Raw genomic sequence first — 21,124 nt, 5'->3', positions numbered from 1 at the left:
GCCTGACCTGTGGGAATGGTTGTTCAAATCCAGCGCACATGAGGTCAGCATCTCCGACAGCTGCTGGTGGTTGTTGAAGTAGAGGGCGAGGTCTGTGGCGATGATGGCCTTTCGAATGATCTCCAGCACCTGCTCGTACTCGCTGGAAGTCAGGTTGGAGAAAATATTGTGCCCTTCCAGCTATGAGAAACAAAGAGATCAATAAAAAAGCAAAAGCTCCACTTATGAGGCATTCAGCTAGACTACAAAATCTTGCAAACATAAGTTCATCACAGGGCTACAGCCCAAACTAGCAGATCCTGCATGTTACAAAAGACACCTTGTAAGACGCTTATCAGAACTAAGTCATATGATCCTTTGAATGCATACGTAACTGACAGTTCGTATAAGGATTCGTTATCTAATATAGTAAAATCTTTTTTGTTTGTTTTAAGCTGATGACATTGTTGCAGTACCAGATGGAACATTTTTTATGGGTATTTTTTAAATTGTGATCCTTTTTCTGTTTTGCTGATCAAGTTATTTTCATTTCTTTGTCCAGTGAAGTATACTATTTAGGCTACAGTCACACTAGGGGAAATGGTGCCTGGAAACCGTAGCACGACCCAAATTATTGTAACCATGTGCAATGAACTCTTGTTCCCTTTGACCTGCCTCGAAGACAGACACAAAATCTCGCAGTCAGTAGCCATCTTCAAAGTGACTCGTATCCATCAAGAAGTCGATAAAATGGGAATAAGACGGAGTCAGTCTGCTGTCTTATGAATGGAATCACGGTGGCGATCTCATACAATCTGTTTGGGATAATTTGGCTATTAGCTGTCATCTGGACCGGTTAAGTCCACGGATGTGTCACAGACAAGTTATTGGCGCATACTGACTCCGATTTATTGCAGCGTGTTGGCAATTTGTCCACATTAATAAATTAGGAGGCAATTATTGTTTGCAGTCAGTCCAAAATGGAGCGCAGTTGTTTGCCTCCCACCAGGCAACATGTGCACTCACCTTGTGATCAAACATAGTTGCCCAGAGGATAAGAGTGTAATGGTAGTTACACTCAAGCTGTGTAATTACCTTTGAAACTGGTTGCAGAATTTGAAACAAATTCATTGCAATAACTTGGCAACCACTGATCTTTTTTCCTAGTCACTGCGAGATGCTTTCATATTTTTACTCTAGTGTGACTGAGCCATTGAGTAATAGGTTCATTATTTCCTATTAAACACTTGTGGAAATAAGATTAAGTAGGGTTAACATGTTGATTTTCAAGGTACCCTAAATTCTGTATTGTGGATCTCTACCTGCAAGATAGAAACAGTCTGAGAGAAGTGGTGCTGCTCCATGGTGGAGGTTGAGTACAGAGCAGCCAGTGGATGGTCAAACTTCTGGAGGTAGGCATTGCTATACCCCCGATGGTCCAGATCATGGCAAAGACAGGCTATTAGCAAACCCTTCTTCTGTAAAATGGTGGGCAAATAAAAACACATTTTCTTGAAAGCACACAGCGACAGCAGATGTTGATCTTGTTTCCAGTTATTTTCCTAGCAGACCCAACAAGAAGCAAACCTCTAGCTCTGTGAAGATCCCAGAGGTTTTCTGTAGGATGGCGTACATACAGTGTGCCACCGTCACTGCGTGCTTCCAGTTGTGGTAGGGCACGCGGCGGTAGTTCTTCTTTACGGACATGGTGAACCGGCACAGCTTCTCCAGCTCAAAGCTGTATTAAGGGGAAAAAAGGGAAAGAAACTGGTAGTGGATGCTTGTTTATTTACTTTTTATTCCATTTAGTTTCTTGTTGTTTGAGTCGTAGTCTTGTGTAAACAATATTGCTGACGCTACCTGGTCTTTCCACAGGAGTTATGAACCATGTAGATGAAAATGGCAGGCCAGATCTCCTCAAAGGGACTGATGTCAAAGTGGAACCTGGAGGAGGGAGCAAAAGGTTTAAATTAACATGATCAGCAGATCTGGGAAAAGGAGACAACATGCAGATTAAGGGACTTCTGAGATCTGAGAGTTTTAAACTGACAGGTTGACATCTATAGGACACGGTCCTTCTTGCACTGTGTTTGTGTTTGCACTCTTCTTGCAGGGCGACACAGTCCAGGTCTGCACTGTGTCATTGTGCCTTTCACAGACATGTGGCTGTACACTCATGTCTACTACACTCAAGGTCAAAACACGAGTTCCCTAGAAGGCCGCCAGAGGAGGCACTCACATTTCGATCTCTTTATAAATAGGTGTAGGGAGGTTGAGCTGGGTGAGGGTCTTCCATTCTTCTGATGTGCAGATGCTGTGATAAGACAGTTTCTCCATCGTCACTCTGTAAATGCATTCAGAGTGTCGGATCCTGTGGTACATCTGTAAGGAAATCACAGATCTGGAATAAGTCTTTAAAATGGCAAGTGAGAACTTGAACACTGCTATACATACCACAGAAATGTTGTTTATAATATCAATGTAAAATTCTATCAGTCTCTCCGATGAAAGTTAAAGTTGTAGTCGTAGTGTACGCCTCCAAATAGCATTTCCACATCTGGTTTGCATCCCTGTCCTCAAGCTAGATGATAATGTAAAGGCGCCAGGCATCACACCTTCACCCGTAAATCACTTTGAGTCAAAAGCAAGCCAAAGTTAGCTTCCCAGAGACACGAGGCATAAATTACAACTAAACACAAATCCTGTCACTGGACGGATGCAGACCTCGCATCTTAAAATATTAACATCTCGCATCAATTTTAAAAGCACATTTGTGACGCTGCTCATGCGTAAGTTTGTCGCAAGCGATGACAGTGAGTCAGGCCCCACAGCGAGGACACGCTCTGACAGACAGGCCACACAATGTAGGCTTTGAGAGTTAGCATGATTCATGAAATGTTTGTGTTACATGTAAGGGATAATCACCTGGTGATTATGCATTTTTACAGCACTGCACACTTTAAATAGAAACTGCACTTTATTCATTTTAGACTGTGATTTTTGGTTGACGATGAAACCGTCACGTCAAAGTTGGAGTTATATCAAAATAAGATGGTTAAAATTGAGCACTCGTGGCCTGGAGGTACGCCATATATACAATGTTCTTATAATGTATGTAGATTGCAAAGTGTGTGCAGGAAGATATCAAGTCAGTGGGGTATGCATTTGCAGTTAGACAACACCCGTTAGTCTTTTAAGAAGTGTAAGACTAATTTGGTGTACTCACATTTGCACAGTGTAAGGCCAGAGCACAAAAGACAGCAAACATCTTAAAGTTGTTCTCATCTGTTTTAGTGAAGGCACTTCCGCTTAACTTGTTCACCATCTGCACCACACCTATAACGGTCCCCCTGCTCACAATGGGCATGCACAGAATGTTCCGCGTGGTGTAGCCAGTTTTCAGGTCCACCTCTCTGTTCAAAAAGACATACAGTTATGTTGACTTTGTCAGCTTATCTTGTGACTCATACATTGTAGCATGTTTGTGTTTTAACTGCTTTTGCATACTGAAAGGCTCCATTAAAAGTAGTAGTATCTTAGCGCTGGTCTTATGCATACAACTGAATAAGCAAAAGTAAATGAAGCAGAACTCTTCAGTAGCATTATTTAAGATATTTATTTAATGTAAAAGTAAGTAAAAATGGCTTATAGAGCCTGTTTTACCTGTTGAACCGTGGGTCTGCATAGGCATCTGGGATATTTAAGACTTCCCCTGTCCGAGCCACTTGGCCAGCTATTCCCTTGTCTATAGAAAACCTACACACAAAGACAAGGAGATAGATAATCTGCATTTAAAGACAGTAATAAATCACCAATACGGAAATTAATTTAGGACATTTGCAGTCCAAATTGTAAACGATTGCAGATTTAAGAACAACAAAAAATCTGTGGCAGTAATAAACAATGTGTTACTGAACATGCCAAAAATAATTGAAATAGCTTGAATTTTTTTTATGTGATTTCACTGTGTATTTATTTACTAATTTCCTTTCCTATTTACTGTTTTATTTATTAAAATAAATGTTAAAATAAATGAAAATTTAAATAAGACAAGTATTAAGAATTGTAAAAAGATACAGGTATAAAAATGTTATTTAAAAATGAAAAAAATAAATTGGAAAAAAAATAAATATGCAAACAAATACATACATGTATACATACAAATGAAAAAATAAGCTATATGAATAAATGTAGGTATATGAAGTTCAAAACTTAAAGATGAAAATTCAAACAATTCTGCTTTTAACAGAATATGAACTCATTTATGTAATTAATGTTTCTTTTTTATTTTTTTTCAATTTAGCAGTTTAGATGCTGCAAAATAATACTCTACTATGCCATTTCTATTTTTCTACTGCATATACTTTTTATTACTTAAGCAGATTTTGTCACAGGAGGCCAGTAGAATATTTTAAAAGGTGCACTCTGAACATAGGATCAAAAAGTGAGTCATGTCTAAAAATAATAAAATCATCACACTGAGCACACTAAAGCAAAAAAAAAAGAAAAAGGTGTACATACCTAATTTCTTTGGTTTTCCTAAAGACAGGTTTGCCTTCTTTCTCTTCCCCAATGTCGAACAGGTCAGAGTATAGTTCTTTGTTATTGTGATCTACCTGGAAGAGTGCACACCTGTCTGCATTCACCAGGTTTTTTGCATATATCTGTAGAAAACAAAAAAACATCAGGGACAGAATCTTATTAACAACACTGGGGACTGACAAGAACTTGGGAGCTACATCTATCAAAGCAGATAAAACACTGCTGGTTTAAGTGATTCTGGACTGAACAGTTAAATGAGGAGAATTATAAAAAAGCAAAAACTACAAGTCATCCCCTCTTATTTTAGTGCTCGAACCAGATGACTTGAGTTTAGACCACAGTCACAAGGCAACCAAAAACATACAAAAAAAGAAGCAGGTTTTAGTAAAAGAAGCAGGAAAACCACATTTTACACTTGCCTGTTTTAGATGTACAAAATACCGTATTGATTTGGACTGAGCCAAGTCAATACATTTATTTAGTATTACTATGCATGTAAAAATAATGTAACCACTTAATTAGTTAAGAATAATTATTATGAGCACGCTATTATTTTTAGAAAGTAATAGGAGTGAATCTGTGTTACTGCGGCATTGCTAGTCTTTTTAACAGACATGATTTAACACACACTCCCAGGATGTGTAGCCTTGAGGACAATGTGAATGAACACGTACTTGCAGAAATCACACTCACCATAATATGTTCAAGTAGAGAATCTATTGCCACAATGTTATCAAAGTATGTTCTGTGCGAAAAGAAGAAATGGCGCATTGAGATGTTTGACAAATGGGAAGCTCTGATGACGTTCACATTCAAGACATGAAAGCTAGGTTGCCTAAAATGTAGTAATCTCTTTTATCGTGTGGGCTACAAGTTTTATGTTATCACAGCCGTGCTGTGAGGACAAGATACTTATTAGACCAAACAATATTCACTTTGTGTATCAGTTATTTGGTGTTAGGGAAACTGTAACAGGAGCAGCTCTTACTTTGACACGTCTAGTAGGAAGTCGTTGAGCTCAGTCTGTTTGGCGAGGCCTCTGCACACCTAGCAACAAGGAAAAAGACGTCATGAGTGAGTACACAAACGCATCAAAAATTTCCCAGAGAATAGAGAGCAGCTAACCCAGGAGTGCAGCGCTGCATTGCTCACACAGGCTCAGAGGTCCATTGTGGCCAGAGCAGCAGTGGGACGCTGTTTCTCTGAGGTGTTATGCTATCTGTTCATATAAAAACAGGACTGGGGCATAATGACGTCCCTGGGGAGCTATTTGTTGAAACTACGGCTCAGTTGATTGGACTGGGCTCGGTGACAACTCAGTTCTTGTACACAGTGGATTTAACCATTAAAAACACAGGTGCAGAACCAGAACAAACAAAATCATTCGAGAACACACAGTAATAAGTGCAGCAGGTAGGATTCGCCTTTTCCCCTGACAAGTCTTCAGTGAGTTACTGTATACTGTATCTGTTACACACTCAGTTTTCAGTTCTGCTTCTCCAGAGGTTTGCTCACCTGCACTTGATGAATAGCAACTGATGCCCATGCTAAATTAGCTGTAGCAACCTGGAAAAGAAAGCAAGGCTTAGCTCCAAAGAACTGCAGTACAAATACTATTGCAATTTACACATTAAGTCACACCGTGCAGGTTTAATCTGTACTTATCACATTTTCTCACTACGACACAATCTCAACGTAATTATCCGTTCTGCACATCAGGCAGTCTCATAATCACAGAAGAGCTAGTTACCCCACAAACTCCGCGCAACTCTGGGAACTCAGGCTCAAACCTGCTGCATCTCTATTGTATATTTGCATTTAAGCAATGAAATGAAAAATAAAAGCTGCAAGACAAGTTACGGAAAAGACCTTCACTGTCCACATGTGATTAAAAAGAGGACAACAACTCCTTAAAATAACAGCAGGACTTTGCAGGTTTAAAAAGCATGTCAGCGTTCAGCTCATTATTATGAGGTTTTGACTTGCACCTTCAGTGTTTTGCAGTAGTTTACACTGTACATTAATTCAATATGGCAAACCACTAAACACAATAGAACAATTAAAAACTAAAAAATGCCAAAAAAGAGCGTTATTAATGTGTAATAAGCAAATAGCTACCTGTTGATCCACTTTAAAGTAGATAAAAACAAACTGATGCATGTTTAAACTATGCTGACTTTTACAAGCTGTTCACATATCGATTATATCTACACGATGATGAGAAATGAAAAGAGCATTTTAAATGCTCTGCATTTTAAATTTGATTCTTTAAAGTGTATGCACCATGCCTACACCTGCTTCAACATTCTCTATATGTAAAGCCATTTTCCAGCTCAGTGCACTGTTGTTCACAGAAAGACTTTCATCTGGAGACAAATATACCCCTTTATATATTTTCCACAATAAAAATGAAGCCCACAAAGCTAACAGAGATCTCAAACAGATCCAGATTAAGGGTAATACCAGGCTAACTGTAGTTCTGTGAGCCTTGCTTCAGCCTCCCACTCTTGGTGTGTTTTGTCTGGGTCAGACTGACCTCCTGGTGGCTGAGGTTGAAGGGCTCCTTGCCCCAGTGCCGGTGAAGCTCCACGATGGCAATGAGGTCCCCGATGGCAGTGACGATGGGGAGGCACAGGACAGAGTGAACATGGATCCCTGAGTCCTGCCCTGTGCCGTCGGGGAATCTCTCGTCCTGCAACACAAAGACCAGCGAAGAACATTATCACCTGAACTGCACAGGGCGTATTAACTGATGAAGATTACAAAGAAACTCCTGTTTCTAAATCTGTTGCTATGAAAAGTACGCCACATGTGTCTCATGCGCTTGTTTTCTTAAGAATTTCACTTTGACACACACTCACAGAGACACACACACACACACAGACACACACCTTATAATAAACTTAAGGCTTCTTTAAAGCTGAACCTGATTTGTTTTGACTTTTAAACTTGAAGAGTTTGCACTACAGTGTGCCTGTGCTGATATTTCCCTGAATTCTGAAGCTTCTTCTTATGCCTCCTTTGAAATCTGTTCCCGTTCAAAGTGTGAAATCCCTCAAACTGGCAAAAGCATAACTGGATAACAAACTAAATGGCCCAATACATAAATACTCATCATTTGCCTAATGAAGCAGAAATATTGAAGGAAATGAGAAAAGAAAATGACGACAAATGAGGGAAAATAAACTGAGGCAACACAAAAGAAACATTTACAAAAATTTATGCAAAAGTATATTCACACAACAGCAACATCCAAATAAATCATAATAATTACTTAAAGAATGCCTACAATATTTTTAATATATTTGATCACTTAACAAAATATTAATTCATTAATTAGTATTGACTAATTTACCTTTTGTTTCATATATTTACTCCTGTTATGATTATTTTTAATATCTTTAGTTTGACAGTGTTGAGCACATTAACCCAATGAGACCAATAAGAAAGAATTATTTCATTATATGTTTATAGCCACATAAAGTAGTCAAACACTAGATGCACTGAAATGTTACACTGTTGATGGATGACAGCCACACATACCCCCATGACGTCCTCTACTAGCAGTGTTTTGCGAGTCTTGGCAACATGAGCGGCAATGGTTGTCCCAAATGCGATGGGGCCAGAGGGGATGAGGGATGGAGGGCCATCCTTGGCCGCCGTTGGAGAGAATAAACATAAACTCTGTTGAGAAGAACAGACAAGAACAGGAAGTGAAGCACAACTGGAGAAAAAAGGAACATATACACAGAGATGCATCAGTAAAAAAAAAAAAGAAGTCAGCACTCACATTGTTGCATTCTCCCAAGAAGTAAAGTGCAAATCCATCAGCTTTAGTTGCTGCAGGAAAAAATAAAATAAAATGAGACACATATGTGCAGAGCAAGTGACTAAAATACAATCTGGTCAAATCTGACGTTCACTGTCAGCCTATGCCTGCGAATGTGTAATCTATCTATTGTTATTCTGTTACTGGAGTATTATTTATTCCTACCGCTGTAATTCTGTGAATTTCCCACTATACCACTAATAAAGGCTATCTTATCTTATCTTATCTTATCTTATCTTTTTAAGTTTAAATATTTGCTTTAAAAAAACTCCTACCTTACCTACCTGAAATTATTCATAATTATGAAATACTGCTTTCTGTTGCATTGTCAACTTTGTTGACTAAATACTGTATTAGTTGGTGGTTCTGCCTGAACCCTAACTGACTGCCTGAAATAAAATTTTTAAAATGAAATAAAATAAAATAAATGGCACATATCAGCGAGAAAAATAAAGACAACAGAGAGAAAAAAACCCACCCGTTATAATCTAATACCAATCTATTAACAATGTCCTAGATAACTACAAGGGTACTCTGACCGAAAGCTTTGACTGCCATCCAGTGCATCTCATTCCCAGTTCTCCTTTCCAGTCCTATTTCACACAGATATATAGGTCATGTTATCATACAATGTGGAGTCAGAGAGCCTGGTGGTGCAGTCAGTGCGCAAGTGATCAAGCAGTTAATGAGAAATGAGGTTTGGATAAAGTGAACCTTTATACTCAGATTTATTATAAAAGTAGAACTTTGAATCACTGCTTATGAAATTCTCCCAGTCATTAAGATGGAGTCATAATATGAAACAGGAACAAATAATCCATCAATACTTTATGAACTGAGTCAATAAAATAAAAAAGAGTGATTGTTTTTAACCTTTTACATAACTCAATTTTCTGGTTCATTGGCCTGTAAGTGACAAACATGATTTGGTTTGCTTTGCTAATTTGCAAGTAATTCTTATCCTTACTTTTGTTTATTGGATCAGCATGTGGGTGGGGTTTACTAAAGTGGGTGTTAGAAAAGTACATGTGCACCAAATTTGATTTTAAACGGACAAAACTTCCTGCTGCATCTGAGCTTATCCTGCTCCTCCACTATTACAGTGCTGAAATGACACCCAGAGTATCTGAAGCCGCGCTCAACGAGAGAGGTTTTGCAAAAATCCACTTTTGGTTGATGTTTACTTTTACCTGTTTTGATGATGTTGCACAACTCATAGAGCAGGAGTTTATTGTCTCCTCCAGTGTCCAGGCGCTGCTCTATGTAGCTGTTGAGTTCGTACACCACACCCTGCATATTTGTGTCCTGGTACTGCTGGACACAAGACACAAAGAAATTGGATCTGTGCAGTCTTGCACAAACACTGAGATTGAATATCAAAATACAGCAAGTGCAACGAGGCAGAAAAACCTGACAACAACCTTCATTCTCTACTGCATTCAGTCTAATGTAACTGCAGATTACTCCAGGTCAAATGACTTTTTTTTTCTGTTTCTCAGTGAAAGGGGATTAATGCCATTCACAAAGACAAAGCCATTCATCATAACATTACTCCCCGCCCCACCCTTAGACTCTAGCTCAGGGATCCCCCTGCAGTTTTGCAAGGAGGCCACCAGATCCCCACAGTTCTGATTAGAGCTCTGGCAAGCTGTGCTGGTCAGCCTCGGCTTAAAACTGCGGTTATGTAAGAGGCAAACCTCCCGGCTAGTACGGGGCAAGAGAGCGGTCTAGTTCTGCTCCTGCCGTGAGTGTGAGGACAGGACGGCAGGGAGAGTGGCGTACTAGAAACCCTTCCCCATGGGACGCCTTCTATCCTCCCACATCCTGTTTGCACAGACGTATGGGTGACGCACTGAGGGGCCAAGTGGACCTAATTTTTTCCCCCTTTTTTTCCCTGTGTGTGCATGTGTTAGTTCCTTCTCCTCAGCGTCATGGCCTCGCTGTGGGTGCTGACACCCGGTCTTCTGATGGTGTGAATGACAAAGGTGTGAACATGCAGTATGTGTAACAATAGCCATTGAACCTTTCTAACTTTCCCAACAACTGTGACACACATGATGCGTTTATGGTCCAACCATATGTTTTCTTATTCTTTATATTGATGTTATGCCTATGACAAAGTCATACAAAGGCACTAGACTAAATAAAGTAAGGACAAGGACAAACACAACTGTTTCAGTGTGTGCAGTTCTTAAATAGCATCAAGCCATTTTTACCGTTACAGAAGGACAATATTATGTTATAATATACACAATGTAATATATAAAATAAGATGATAAATAAAGCAAACACCTACCCTGCTGACTTCTTTAGAGGATGTGTCATCTGTAAAGAGAGAAAGTTAAAAATAAAGTTTAAAATAAATGACATGAATTTCAGTTCAATTCTATATTTACATAGCAACAACAACAGTTGCCTCAAGCAGTTTTATATTACAAGGTAAAGACCCTACAATAGACAGAAAACCTCAACAATCACAGGACCCCCATGAGCGAGTACCTGGTGACAGCGGAAAGGAAAAACTCCCTTTTAGGGATGACTCGAAAGTAGATTAAGATCTGGCCACTAACTAAGACATGAATAATCACATTCTGTGAAAACCTTTGCAAATTATTTTTAAGTTTATTAGTTTGGTTTTAATTTATTAAAATCCACATTAACTAAAACAATTTGCTACTAATTATTAAATAAAACAAAACCGAAAAATGTGAAAAAAAAACAGCTAAACGCAGATGTAAGTAGGTAAGTAAGTAATTACCTATTTCACAGATAAAAAAAACACAAGAAATTGATATATAAAACAATATAACAGTAAATAAAACAGCAATGTAAACAATAAAAAACAATAAAAACAATGTAAGAACAAATTAATCAAAAGCAGGAAGCAGTTGGTGATGAAGCGTGTGGTGAAGCGTTTCAGTTAAACAAAAGAAAACAAAATAATAAAAAAAAAAAGAAAAAGAAAAAAAAGAAAAAGAAAAAAAAGAAGAAGAAAAAAAACTAACCGAAATTAATTTTGTCAACTCAAAAAACTAATGTCCTTAGTTTTAGTCTTGTCAGTTTGGTAAAGTTTGTCAGCATAAATGCCCAGGATAAGATGAAAAATGAAAAACCAATTAGAAAATACAAAATTACAACACTTTAACCAGCATCACCACCTTTTCTGTTAGGGAATGCCCAGGCAATGCATTCAGCAGGCAGCGGCCTCCACACACTTGACTGTTGTGTTGTGATTATTCACCCAGCAACAACATGATCACTGATAAACCTGCCAAATCTCAGCCTAAGGAAGAATCGCTACAGAAATTCAAGCTTTGCTCATAAAATCCAAAGCTCCTAAAACATTAAAGGACTCTTGTACATTTGCTGTTGTTACATTGTGATACTGAAAATTTTGGTATCAATCCAATATCAAGTAAAATCCCTGATACTTTTGGGTTAGCTTATGTAGGGCAGTGTGTCATACTTAAGTGATGAATCATCATTAATTTGCAAATTCTGAACACATTTTAATGACCACTAAATCATAGTGGTTTTTACGTCGCACAATAATCAGTTAACAAAACAAAACACACCTTTCAGTATGGGGTTTTTTGGAGAGCTGGAATGCAAAAGCTCTGGAGTCTCTAAAGCACTTTGGTTCAACTTCCGTGTTTAATTTCAATTTTGACTTTTTTTTGCCATGATGCCAGGTCTCTCTTGAAAATGAGATTTTTAATCTCAATGAGATTTTTTTACCTGGATAAATAAAGGACTAATAAAATAATAATAATAAAAAAAATCAGTTTTATTTATACAGTGCAAAATCATAACAATTATTTTCTCACGGTGTTTTATATATTGTAAAGACCCTACAATCATACAGAGAAATCAGGGAAAACCCCAACAATCGAATGACCCCCTATGAGCAAGTGCTTTGGTGATAGCGGGAAGGAAAAACTTCCTATTAACAGGAAGAAACCCCTGGCAGAACCAGGCGGCCATCTGCCGCGACTGGTTGTGAGGGGAGGAAGACAGGACAAAGACACGCTGTGAAGAAGAGCCACGGATTAAGTCAGATGATGCCACTTTTGTAAGAGGAACTTCAAAATGTTTTTAATTGTTACAAAGTCTGAGTAACTGTGTAGATGTAAAGGCAGTCATTGTTTTTTTGGATTAAAACCTTGAAAATCGACAGTCAGAGAGTCATAAATCTTCCCTGGCTGTTTAAACACTGGATGGATGGATACTCAGCTGTGGACTGATGGATCACAACAGGCCAACATCACGAGCAGCAAATAAGAAAAAACATATGCTGTCCTCAGAATAGTCGTCAGGTGAACAAATATGAATGATGGCGTATTTAAAGCATCAATACTCATTATCTATAAGTAATGGATGAATATTTTATCTACTTAATGCAGGGAGGTATTTATTTATATGACATTCCTTTAAAAACAAAATTAGGAGAGATAGTTGTTTAAGTTGACGAGTGCAAAACTTTGCGGCTTCATGTGCAGATTCCTGGTGTAATTTATGGCTGCTGGGGAGACATATGACTATTGTCTTTGGATGTAGACACTGAAGTATGTGATAATTATGAAAGCTTCAGCCAATCATAACAGTTTCTGGACTCATAATCTGGGAGTGGGTCTGGGAGTGCTACTTGGGCTGAAAATAAAACCATTCACACAGCTCAAGTGATTCTTCGGTACACGTGGGTCAACAGCACACGAGAACATAAACCGCAGAGATCTCTTTGATAACTTTTCATGTGATCAAAACCACGCAAAGAGCTGGGCAAATTTTAGAAACATCCACTGAAGTGCTGACTCGAGCTGGCCACCCTTTGAAACGAGCCTCTTTGAACATGTGAAGAAAGGAATTGCAGCCGGCTACATTGTTTGTTGTTTTAAACATTCCTGCAGTATGCTATGAGTTTCCTAACTTAGCCATGAGACCTATTTTAGAGTGAACCGCTGGCCGCTGACGTCAATCAGACGACAGAAAGTTGCACTTGAAAAAGACTTCAAGCCCCACTGAAAAAAAAACTTTTTTAAAAATGACTTGTTGAGGCCTAAAATAATCAGACACTAATCCCTTTAAAGGGCAGCTATGACAGTATTACTGGTTTAAAAAGTGGTCTAGATTTTTTACAGCAGTTCAGAGCAGCCATATTAACACAAACACTGATGCATGACAGTTTTCTTTCTGACTTTGATTCCACTTCCCTCATAGAGAGACGGGTCACTGCACAAAAAACAGTGTCACTCTTTAAAATCTTATCCAAAGGGCACCAAGGCTCTCTAAACCAATGAAAATGATTTGAATCATTTGAATTGCATGCGATATGATTCAGTGTGGGACAGGATCTGTGTGGTATGCGAAAATTCTAACGCAATTAAAGATGCTTGAGAAAGAGGGCTGTGTAAATAAACCTAAATTAATTACAAAAAACAAACAAAGAAAAAACCCATCTATGCAAATACAACTCAGGAAATTGCAATTCTCACTGCTATTTGGCTCGTAACTTATGTCATTTTTCGCCTTGTCGTTTGTTCAGCACATGAGCAGCGGCTTTTTCTTCCTCCGTGACCCCCCCTCACAGTGCTGCCCCTTGCATCACCTCTCTCTCCTCACCCACGGCAACAAGGTTCACTAGAGGGTGGTGAGGCGTGGGAAACGGCACTTTAGAAAAGGCTCTGTTTGACGGGTGATGCTGCTCCAGGAGACGCGTGGATCATTTTATTCTGCTCCCACTGCGGTGGATTTGTGTGCTCAGTGATATTTATCTCTTTGTCTGTCTGTCAGTAAGAGTATAAAGAAAAAACAAAACAAAACTACAAAGCCAGGGGTGGAGCATGGGAACAAAAGGCTTTCATTGCATATTTAGATTGGTTTATTCAAAACAGAAACATAGAGCATTGGCCTTGGTGGAGGATCCCCATAAAGTCAGTTGCGCCACTTATCCAGCAATGCCAAAAACATAAGAATGGACCAGAATAAAAATTCATATCAGGAAAATATTACACTGATGGGAAGATTTTATAATGGTATTTACAACGAACAAACAAAAATACTTTTTAAACCAACAAAACTAATTGACCAGGTTCTTCTACATAAAAATATAAGTCATTCTGTCAGCTTCACAGGAACACATCCTAAATATCCCTCCTAAAAAAGTCAAACTGTGACCAGACAATGTTCATTACAGGTCTAGTTACTGTACAGACACAAAATCTCAGTTAGCATTTTATTAGCAGAACTCTGTGTGTCTGCACACCACAAAATGTCTAAGGAGCTAAAAATGAACAGGAATAGGTTGTAGTTGTGGGATAAACACTGTTGAGGTGAAAAGTAGAACAGTTCTATGCCTGGAAACTATAGAGTTACAAAAGCCCTTTAAATCTGTTGTGCTGAACCAGTTTTGCCCAGCTGGAACAGTTCCAGCAGCTTCTTTTAAAGTTTGCATGCAGGGTCATGCACACATTCAGCAGGTGCAGGTGCAGGTCCAGCATGGCTCTCACATAACTGTCTTTCCTAGAAACCAGAAAATATCTTGTCTTACCTCCTAGCTTAGCTCTTTGGCTTTTTTTGTGTGTGTGTGAGAAGACATATGCTGCTTTGTTCTGCATGACCACCAGCACCAAAAACAAAAGACTAAACTGAAATGTTACAGATATAAGATCTTTGTTTCATCACACATGTGTCATGGGATTATAACAGAGCTATCCCTGGGGTAGACATTCGCTTTAGTCGTGTTTGCGCGTGTGTAACTGTGATTTTTATCACCGGGCCAGCCATCAGCGCTGGGACAAAAACCAGCCGTCTGTTAATACCTTCCCTTATTTTCAGGAACCTGCTGTGATTTCAGTAAACACACCAGGAGAGTGCTGACATGTTCTTAGAAAATATACTGCCAGCACACTCGACAGTGAACACTAAACACAACTGTCGAGCAACTCCTGAACGCTGCAGAGGCTGAACTCACTTCTTTTAGAAACTTCATCACACCATTTAAACTCCCCCCCCCCCCTCCCCCCTCCCCAAAACCTGCTGCACAGTAGCTTTGGTTCATCGGGTACAGTAAATACAGTATGCACTAGTTTTGTTTGGAAACCACTGCTGAGTGGGTAAGGCTGACTATTTGACTATTTCATTACACTGTGTCGCTCTATGTCCCGATACAATTTATTGTCCACAGTCGTACTCTTGCAAACACTGCTGAAAGCACTGTAAACAAAACAAAACAAAACAGTGGGAGTGACTCTGATAGAACAACTATGTGATAGATAGATAGATAGATAGATAGATAGATAGATAGATAGATAGATAGATAGATAGATAGATAGATAGATAGATAGATAGATAGATAGATAGATAGATAGATAGATAGATAGATAGATGATTTGAAGAAGCATCTAGAAGATATCAGTAGCCCTGGGCGAAGGTCTTGCACAAGAAAAATGTGTCAGTCAGACAGGTCTAATGCGTACGATACTTTATGGGCTCTTTATTGATCCACCACTACAGATACACAGTCTCCCACAGGACGGTCAGCTAGCAGTGACTCAGCGGTCAATATGTGTCGACCTAGTGGTTGTCCTGCATCGACCTGCTGCATGGAGGATTTGGAGCTGCCAAAAAAAGAAGTCTTCTTCTTCTTTTTCAGTGCCATGCTCTCTATTTACCAACAAGCAACAAGCGAGTCCTCCTTCTTTCTTTTACTTTTCATTAACCTGCTCTACATTTCTGGCAAAAGACTTTAAAAGAGCCAGCATGTTAATTAAAACGTCTAGTTATGTTTCCCAAATGTTTTTTACCATTTGAAACTCAAAGTGCCTCATGAGCGCTGCGTAGGGAGAGGTGAGGGGCATCCACCTCCCCTCCCTGGAAAGCCCTGCAGGTGAGCCTGCTCTCTTATCACAGTGGTGGGGTATGAGGTACTGCTACACAAGCACATCTTTGTCTGCTTGTGCCTGGCCTCTAAACACATCTGAGAAACAGTATCAGCTGCTTAACTTGGCCTAACTCTCTTGCCGCTGGAGACCAGGCCAGTAAGGATAGAGACTCACTTTTCCACATGGTTCTCCAGTAGAATAGAAGAGGATATCTACTTTATTGTAGATATTCAGAACATACACCAGTTATTGCACGGTAGAACTGAATTTCTGTGTATTTACAGGGTGGGCCATTTATATGGATACACCGTAATAAAATGGGAATGATTGGTGATATTAAAGTCCTGTTTGTGGCACATTAGTACATGTGAGGGGGCAAACTCCTCAAGATGGGTGGTGACCATGGTGGTCATTTAGAAGTCGGCCATCTTGGATACAACTTCTGTTTTTTTCAATAGGAAGAGGGCCATGTGACACATCAAACTTATTGCTAATGTCACATGAAAAACAATGGTGTGCTTGGTTTCAACGTAACTTTATTCTTTCATGAGTTATTTACAAGTTTCTCTTTGTTCACAGCCATTGACATGTCGAAGAGGTTAACACATGAGGAGCAGATCGAAATTGTGTTGATATCTGGTGAACGCAGTAATCGTGTCATTGCAGCAGGTTTCAATGCAAGACACCCTACGAGACCACCCATCTCCCATGCTACAGTTAGCAAACGGCTTGCTAAGTTTCGTGAAACTGGTTCAGTGTTGGATTTGCCAAAATGTGGACGCAAGAAAACTGCCACTAATGAAGAAACATCAGTGGCTGTCCTAGCTTCATTCAGCAAGAGCCCACAGCGTAGTACTCGCCGCGTGTCACTAGAGAGTGGCATTAGTCGAACATCCCTTCGGCGGATATTAGCTACTCACAAATGGCACCCTTACAAACTCCAGCTACTGCAGCATCTCAACGAGGAATTTGCAGAATGGGCAAAACAAAAATTGGAACAGGACCCTCAATTCACGCAGAAGATTTTGTTCAGTGATGAGGCAAACTTTTATGTGAATGGTGAAGTTAACAAACAAAACCACCGCTATTGGTCTGACACTAACCCACATTGGATGGATCCCTCCAAGACTTTTGGAACAACAAAAGTGATGGTTTGGTGTGGTATATGGGGTACAACGATAGTGGGTCCATTCTTCATCAATGGAAACCTCAAGGCCACTGGATATTTGAAATTGCTACATGATGATGTGTTTCCCTCTTTATGCACTGAAGCTGGCACGTTCCCTGAGTTTTTCCAGCAAGATGGTGCACCACCACATTATGGGTGCCAGATCCGAGCATTCCTAGATGAACAGTTTCCTGGAAAGTGGATTGGTCGTCGTGGGCCAGTTGAATGGCCCCCAAGGTCTCCCGATGTGACCCCCTTAGACTTTTATCTTTGGGGTCATCTGAAGGCAATTGTCTATGGTGTGAAGATACGAGATGTGCAGCACCTGAAACTAATGACACTGGATGCCTGTGCTGGCATTTCTCCTGCGGTGTTGCTATCAGTGTGTGAAGAGTGGGAGAAGAGGGTTGCATTGACAATCCAACACAATGGGCAGCACATTGAACACATTTTATAAGTGGTCAGAAACTTGTAAATAACTCATGAAAGAATAAAATTATGTTGAAACCAAGCACACCATTGTGTTTCTTGTGACATTACCAATAAGTTTGATGTGTCACATGGCCCTCTTCCTATTGAAAAAACGAAAGTTGTATCCAAGATGGCAGACTTCTAAATGGCCACCATGGTCACCACCCATCTTGAGGAGTTTGCCCCCTCACATATACTAATGTGCCACAAACAGGACTTTAATATCACCAACCATTCCCATTTTATTACGGTGTATCCATATAAATGGCCCACCCTGTATTTTCCATCGAACCAATATAATACGAATAAATACATTTAAAGTATAAAATAAAAGTATAAATTTAAATTAGTTAAAACAGTTAAGAATATAAGAAATAAAATGTCTATATACTTATATTAGTAAAAGAAAAACTATACAGGATTATTGATCAAGCAGGGAACCTAGCCTGACAGGGACATGTTACTTCAATTGCTCAAGTAGTCAATTTATCCTTGTAAAACTCTGATAACTTATTATTCGGATAAGGTAAAAAACAAACAAACAAAAACCTAAATTGTTTCCTAAACCTAAATGGACACCCATGCCATGATGCTCATTGGATGCAGTTTTGGTGCTGATGTTAATGCCAGAGGAGGTTTGGAAATCAGCAATTAATGAATCAGCTGAGCGTTTGTGGCTTTTACCCTCTCTGCGACTCAGCACTTGGTGCCACCCACTCAGCAACTTTACACGGCCGGACACTTGGTGGTCGAGTTGTTGTGGTTACTAAACGCTTCCTCTTTACAATAACACCGCTTACAGTTAATGGTGGATTATCTAGAAGGGAAGAAATTTCACAAACTGACTAGTTTCGGTGGTGGCATCTTATTACAGTACCACACTCAAATTCAAAAAGCTCTGTAAAAAGAACCAGTCTTTCACAAATGCTTGTAAAGGCAGGCTGCACGGCTAGGTGCTTGATCTAATGCACCTGTGGCAAAGGGAATGAAAACACCAATTGTTGAGATAAAGAAGTTTGGCCCAAAACTTTTGTCAATGTAGCGCCCTTGAAACTTGGTGTTGAAAGAGGAAGTGCAGTGCAGAGTTTGGGGATGTTTGGATGAGCAACGGTCTTATTTTGAGGTCTTCCTGTTCTGTAGGTAATAAACTAAGTTGCAACACATACTGCTGAGGACCTGCCCACAGATTATTTCAGAGTTCTTGAGGTTTGCAGTTTTGCTGCAAGATTTGTGAATTCAGAGAAGATGTCATCCTCCTCTGTGAATGACCTCATAGTTTAGGTTTGCAAAATGCCAATGCTGCACTGATTACTTAAATGATTAATTTAAAAAAATCAGTAATGAAAACAGCTGTTCTTGTTCTAGTTCAAACATAATCCAATTCTGACTGACTTAACGGAACAACTTTTCCTTGTTTAAAAGACCTTACATGGATGAGCAGAAGTTTCAGAGCTAAAAAGCCTTGCATGGTCTGACAAACAGACACATTCATATACATTGTGTGTCTGTCTGTGAGTGTGTGTGCATTGCAGAAGGCAAAGATGAGTAACGAGGGGCCTCTGAATGGGTGCAGCAGAGAATTTGGGATTTATTAATTGTCCCGTGACAGAGTGTCGTGTGAAGTAAACATTGCCAGTGGGACCCTGGTCAAAGGAGGTGTGATGGTCAAATGACATCAGCAGGATTCTGGGAAACAGTGTTTCTGTGTTCTGGCGGCTTTAAGGCAGCACTGCAGTGTAATGCGCTGTTGAGAGCCATCAGCTTTGAATGTTGAAGCCTCATCTTGATAAATAAACGACACAGTATGAAGTAAGAAAGTAATAAACAATGATTAAAAAAACACATTACAGAAAGACTATAATTTGATTATTATGACAAGAAATATTTGTAATATAACTGCACAGCAGATTCAACTCAATAAAGAAAGTGTGCAAATGTGAATCCTTTTTCCGGAGTTGCAGGGTGCAACACAACTTCTGCACAAAGACACATACACACTTGCGTGTGCAGACCAACTGATTTATGTAATCCAGTGTTGTCCATCACATGATAAGTGAGAACAAGACTGGCTGCAGGGACTGCTTCCAGGAAGCAGTGGTTATCTCAATGACGGTCACATGATGACAAACCCTGCTGTTGCTGCACTCATAAAAAATATAAAATCAATTGCATCTATTACAAGTGCGAATAAAAAATGAGTTAAGTAATATGTCATTAGAGAGAACTATTTTACCTTCATCAGTACCACAGGAAGTACTTCATTACTTCGTTAACACACGGGGGGAAAAATGTGTAAAATACTAGCTAGAAGTCAGATACACACTCTTTGCCATCAATCTAACACAGTGACCCATTCATCCTGTGTGATGAACCAGAAATTAGACAGTGTTTGTCATTTGAGTGGATACAGCCACTGAGAGGAAGTTACAGAGAGGCTTCAGAGTGGTGCCAAAGCGTCTACTCGCAGTGGTCTAACAGAGGAAGTGGACTTAGTAATATTACTCATGCTGTGATGTAAAGATCAAGTCAAAGAGAGACATGGCAGAATTAGAAAGCTGATTGCTGACATTTTCACTCTGGTCTCCTCCCACTCAGTTTAAGAGTTGTACAAACAGTAGCTGAATGAAGTATTCTAACTACCACAGATCAGAAATAGCGTATCGAAATTATTCTAATGTAGCAAAGTAATGCTACATGAGTTTCCTTTGAACCTTGCAATAAACACACCTAAATATGAAATGGTTTTTATTGCTGATGAATTTACACAATATACAGAAAGAAATGCTTGAGTTGAGATATTGTGTACATGAAGAAAAAAATCCACTCTGTTATGTATTTTCTTCTGGCTTTGACTTCTTCTTTTGCCGTGTCAGCACTGATGTAGCAGCATTGTCTGTGTGTGGCTTCACCTATCGTTTGGGAGAATACTGCAGTGGCTCCCTGCTCCTTAACAGTAAGCATACATAGAAGTGACCGTGTGACTGTATTGCAGCGGTGCTTTAAGTGACCAATGAGGAGGGTACACTGGCACCTTTACACTCTCACTTTGAGTGCATAATCCTAGCGACAGTGGCCGGTGTAGGATAAACAACTCTGCCACCTATTCATCTGTAGGGAGTGTAACTCTTTCATCTCAGCTGTCAAAAATATATAGAATAGAATAATCCTTTAATTGTCCCACAAGGGGAAATTTGGTTGTAACCAATTTGGTTGTATCCACGTCTGTGTACTCTGAAGGAGGTTGTAAAACTTTGT

At 39.4% G+C, this 21,124-nt stretch overlaps 1 protein-coding gene across 4 annotated transcripts in view; it reads right to left on the bottom strand.

The window, feature by feature from the left end:
• Window positions 1–21,124, bottom strand: part of pde10a (phosphodiesterase 10A) — a 62,503-nt gene that overhangs the window by 5,344 nt on the left and 36,035 nt on the right. For 2 of the 4 annotated variants that reach the window (XM_006800826.3, XM_006800827.3), the window contains exons 3-18: window positions 10,647–10,675; window positions 9,541–9,664; window positions 8,312–8,361; window positions 8,065–8,205; window positions 7,058–7,213; window positions 6,037–6,087; window positions 5,510–5,568; window positions 5,215–5,266; window positions 4,501–4,643; window positions 3,643–3,735; window positions 3,206–3,392; window positions 2,219–2,361; window positions 1,840–1,923; window positions 1,567–1,717; window positions 1,302–1,457; window positions 8–180 (exon numbers count right to left, since the gene is read on the bottom strand). In XM_006800826.3, the coding sequence (XP_006800889.1) occupies window positions 8–180; window positions 1,302–1,457; window positions 1,567–1,717; window positions 1,840–1,923; window positions 2,219–2,361; window positions 3,206–3,392; window positions 3,643–3,735; window positions 4,501–4,643; window positions 5,215–5,266; window positions 5,510–5,568; window positions 6,037–6,087; window positions 7,058–7,213; window positions 8,065–8,205; window positions 8,312–8,361; window positions 9,541–9,664; window positions 10,647–10,675 (1,792 nt within the window). The remainder of the gene's footprint in view (window positions 1–7; window positions 181–1,301; window positions 1,458–1,566; window positions 1,718–1,839; window positions 1,924–2,218; window positions 2,362–3,205; window positions 3,393–3,642; window positions 3,736–4,500; window positions 4,644–5,214; window positions 5,267–5,509; window positions 5,569–6,036; window positions 6,088–7,057; window positions 7,214–8,064; window positions 8,206–8,311; window positions 8,362–9,540; window positions 9,665–10,646; window positions 10,676–21,124) is intronic. The other 2 variants (XM_035912081.2, XM_006800828.3) reach the window with 1 other exon arrangement.

The sequence above is a fragment of the Neolamprologus brichardi genome, chromosome 13 (genome assembly GCF_056152115.1).
Source record: "Neolamprologus brichardi isolate AB-2024 chromosome 13, ASM5615211v1, whole genome shotgun sequence".
In the NCBI taxonomy this organism is placed as follows: Eukaryota; Metazoa; Chordata; class Actinopteri; order Cichliformes; family Cichlidae; genus Neolamprologus; species Neolamprologus brichardi.
The sequence above is the reverse complement of the archived record's forward strand: the minus strand, read 5'-3'. Positions and strand labels throughout refer to the sequence as shown.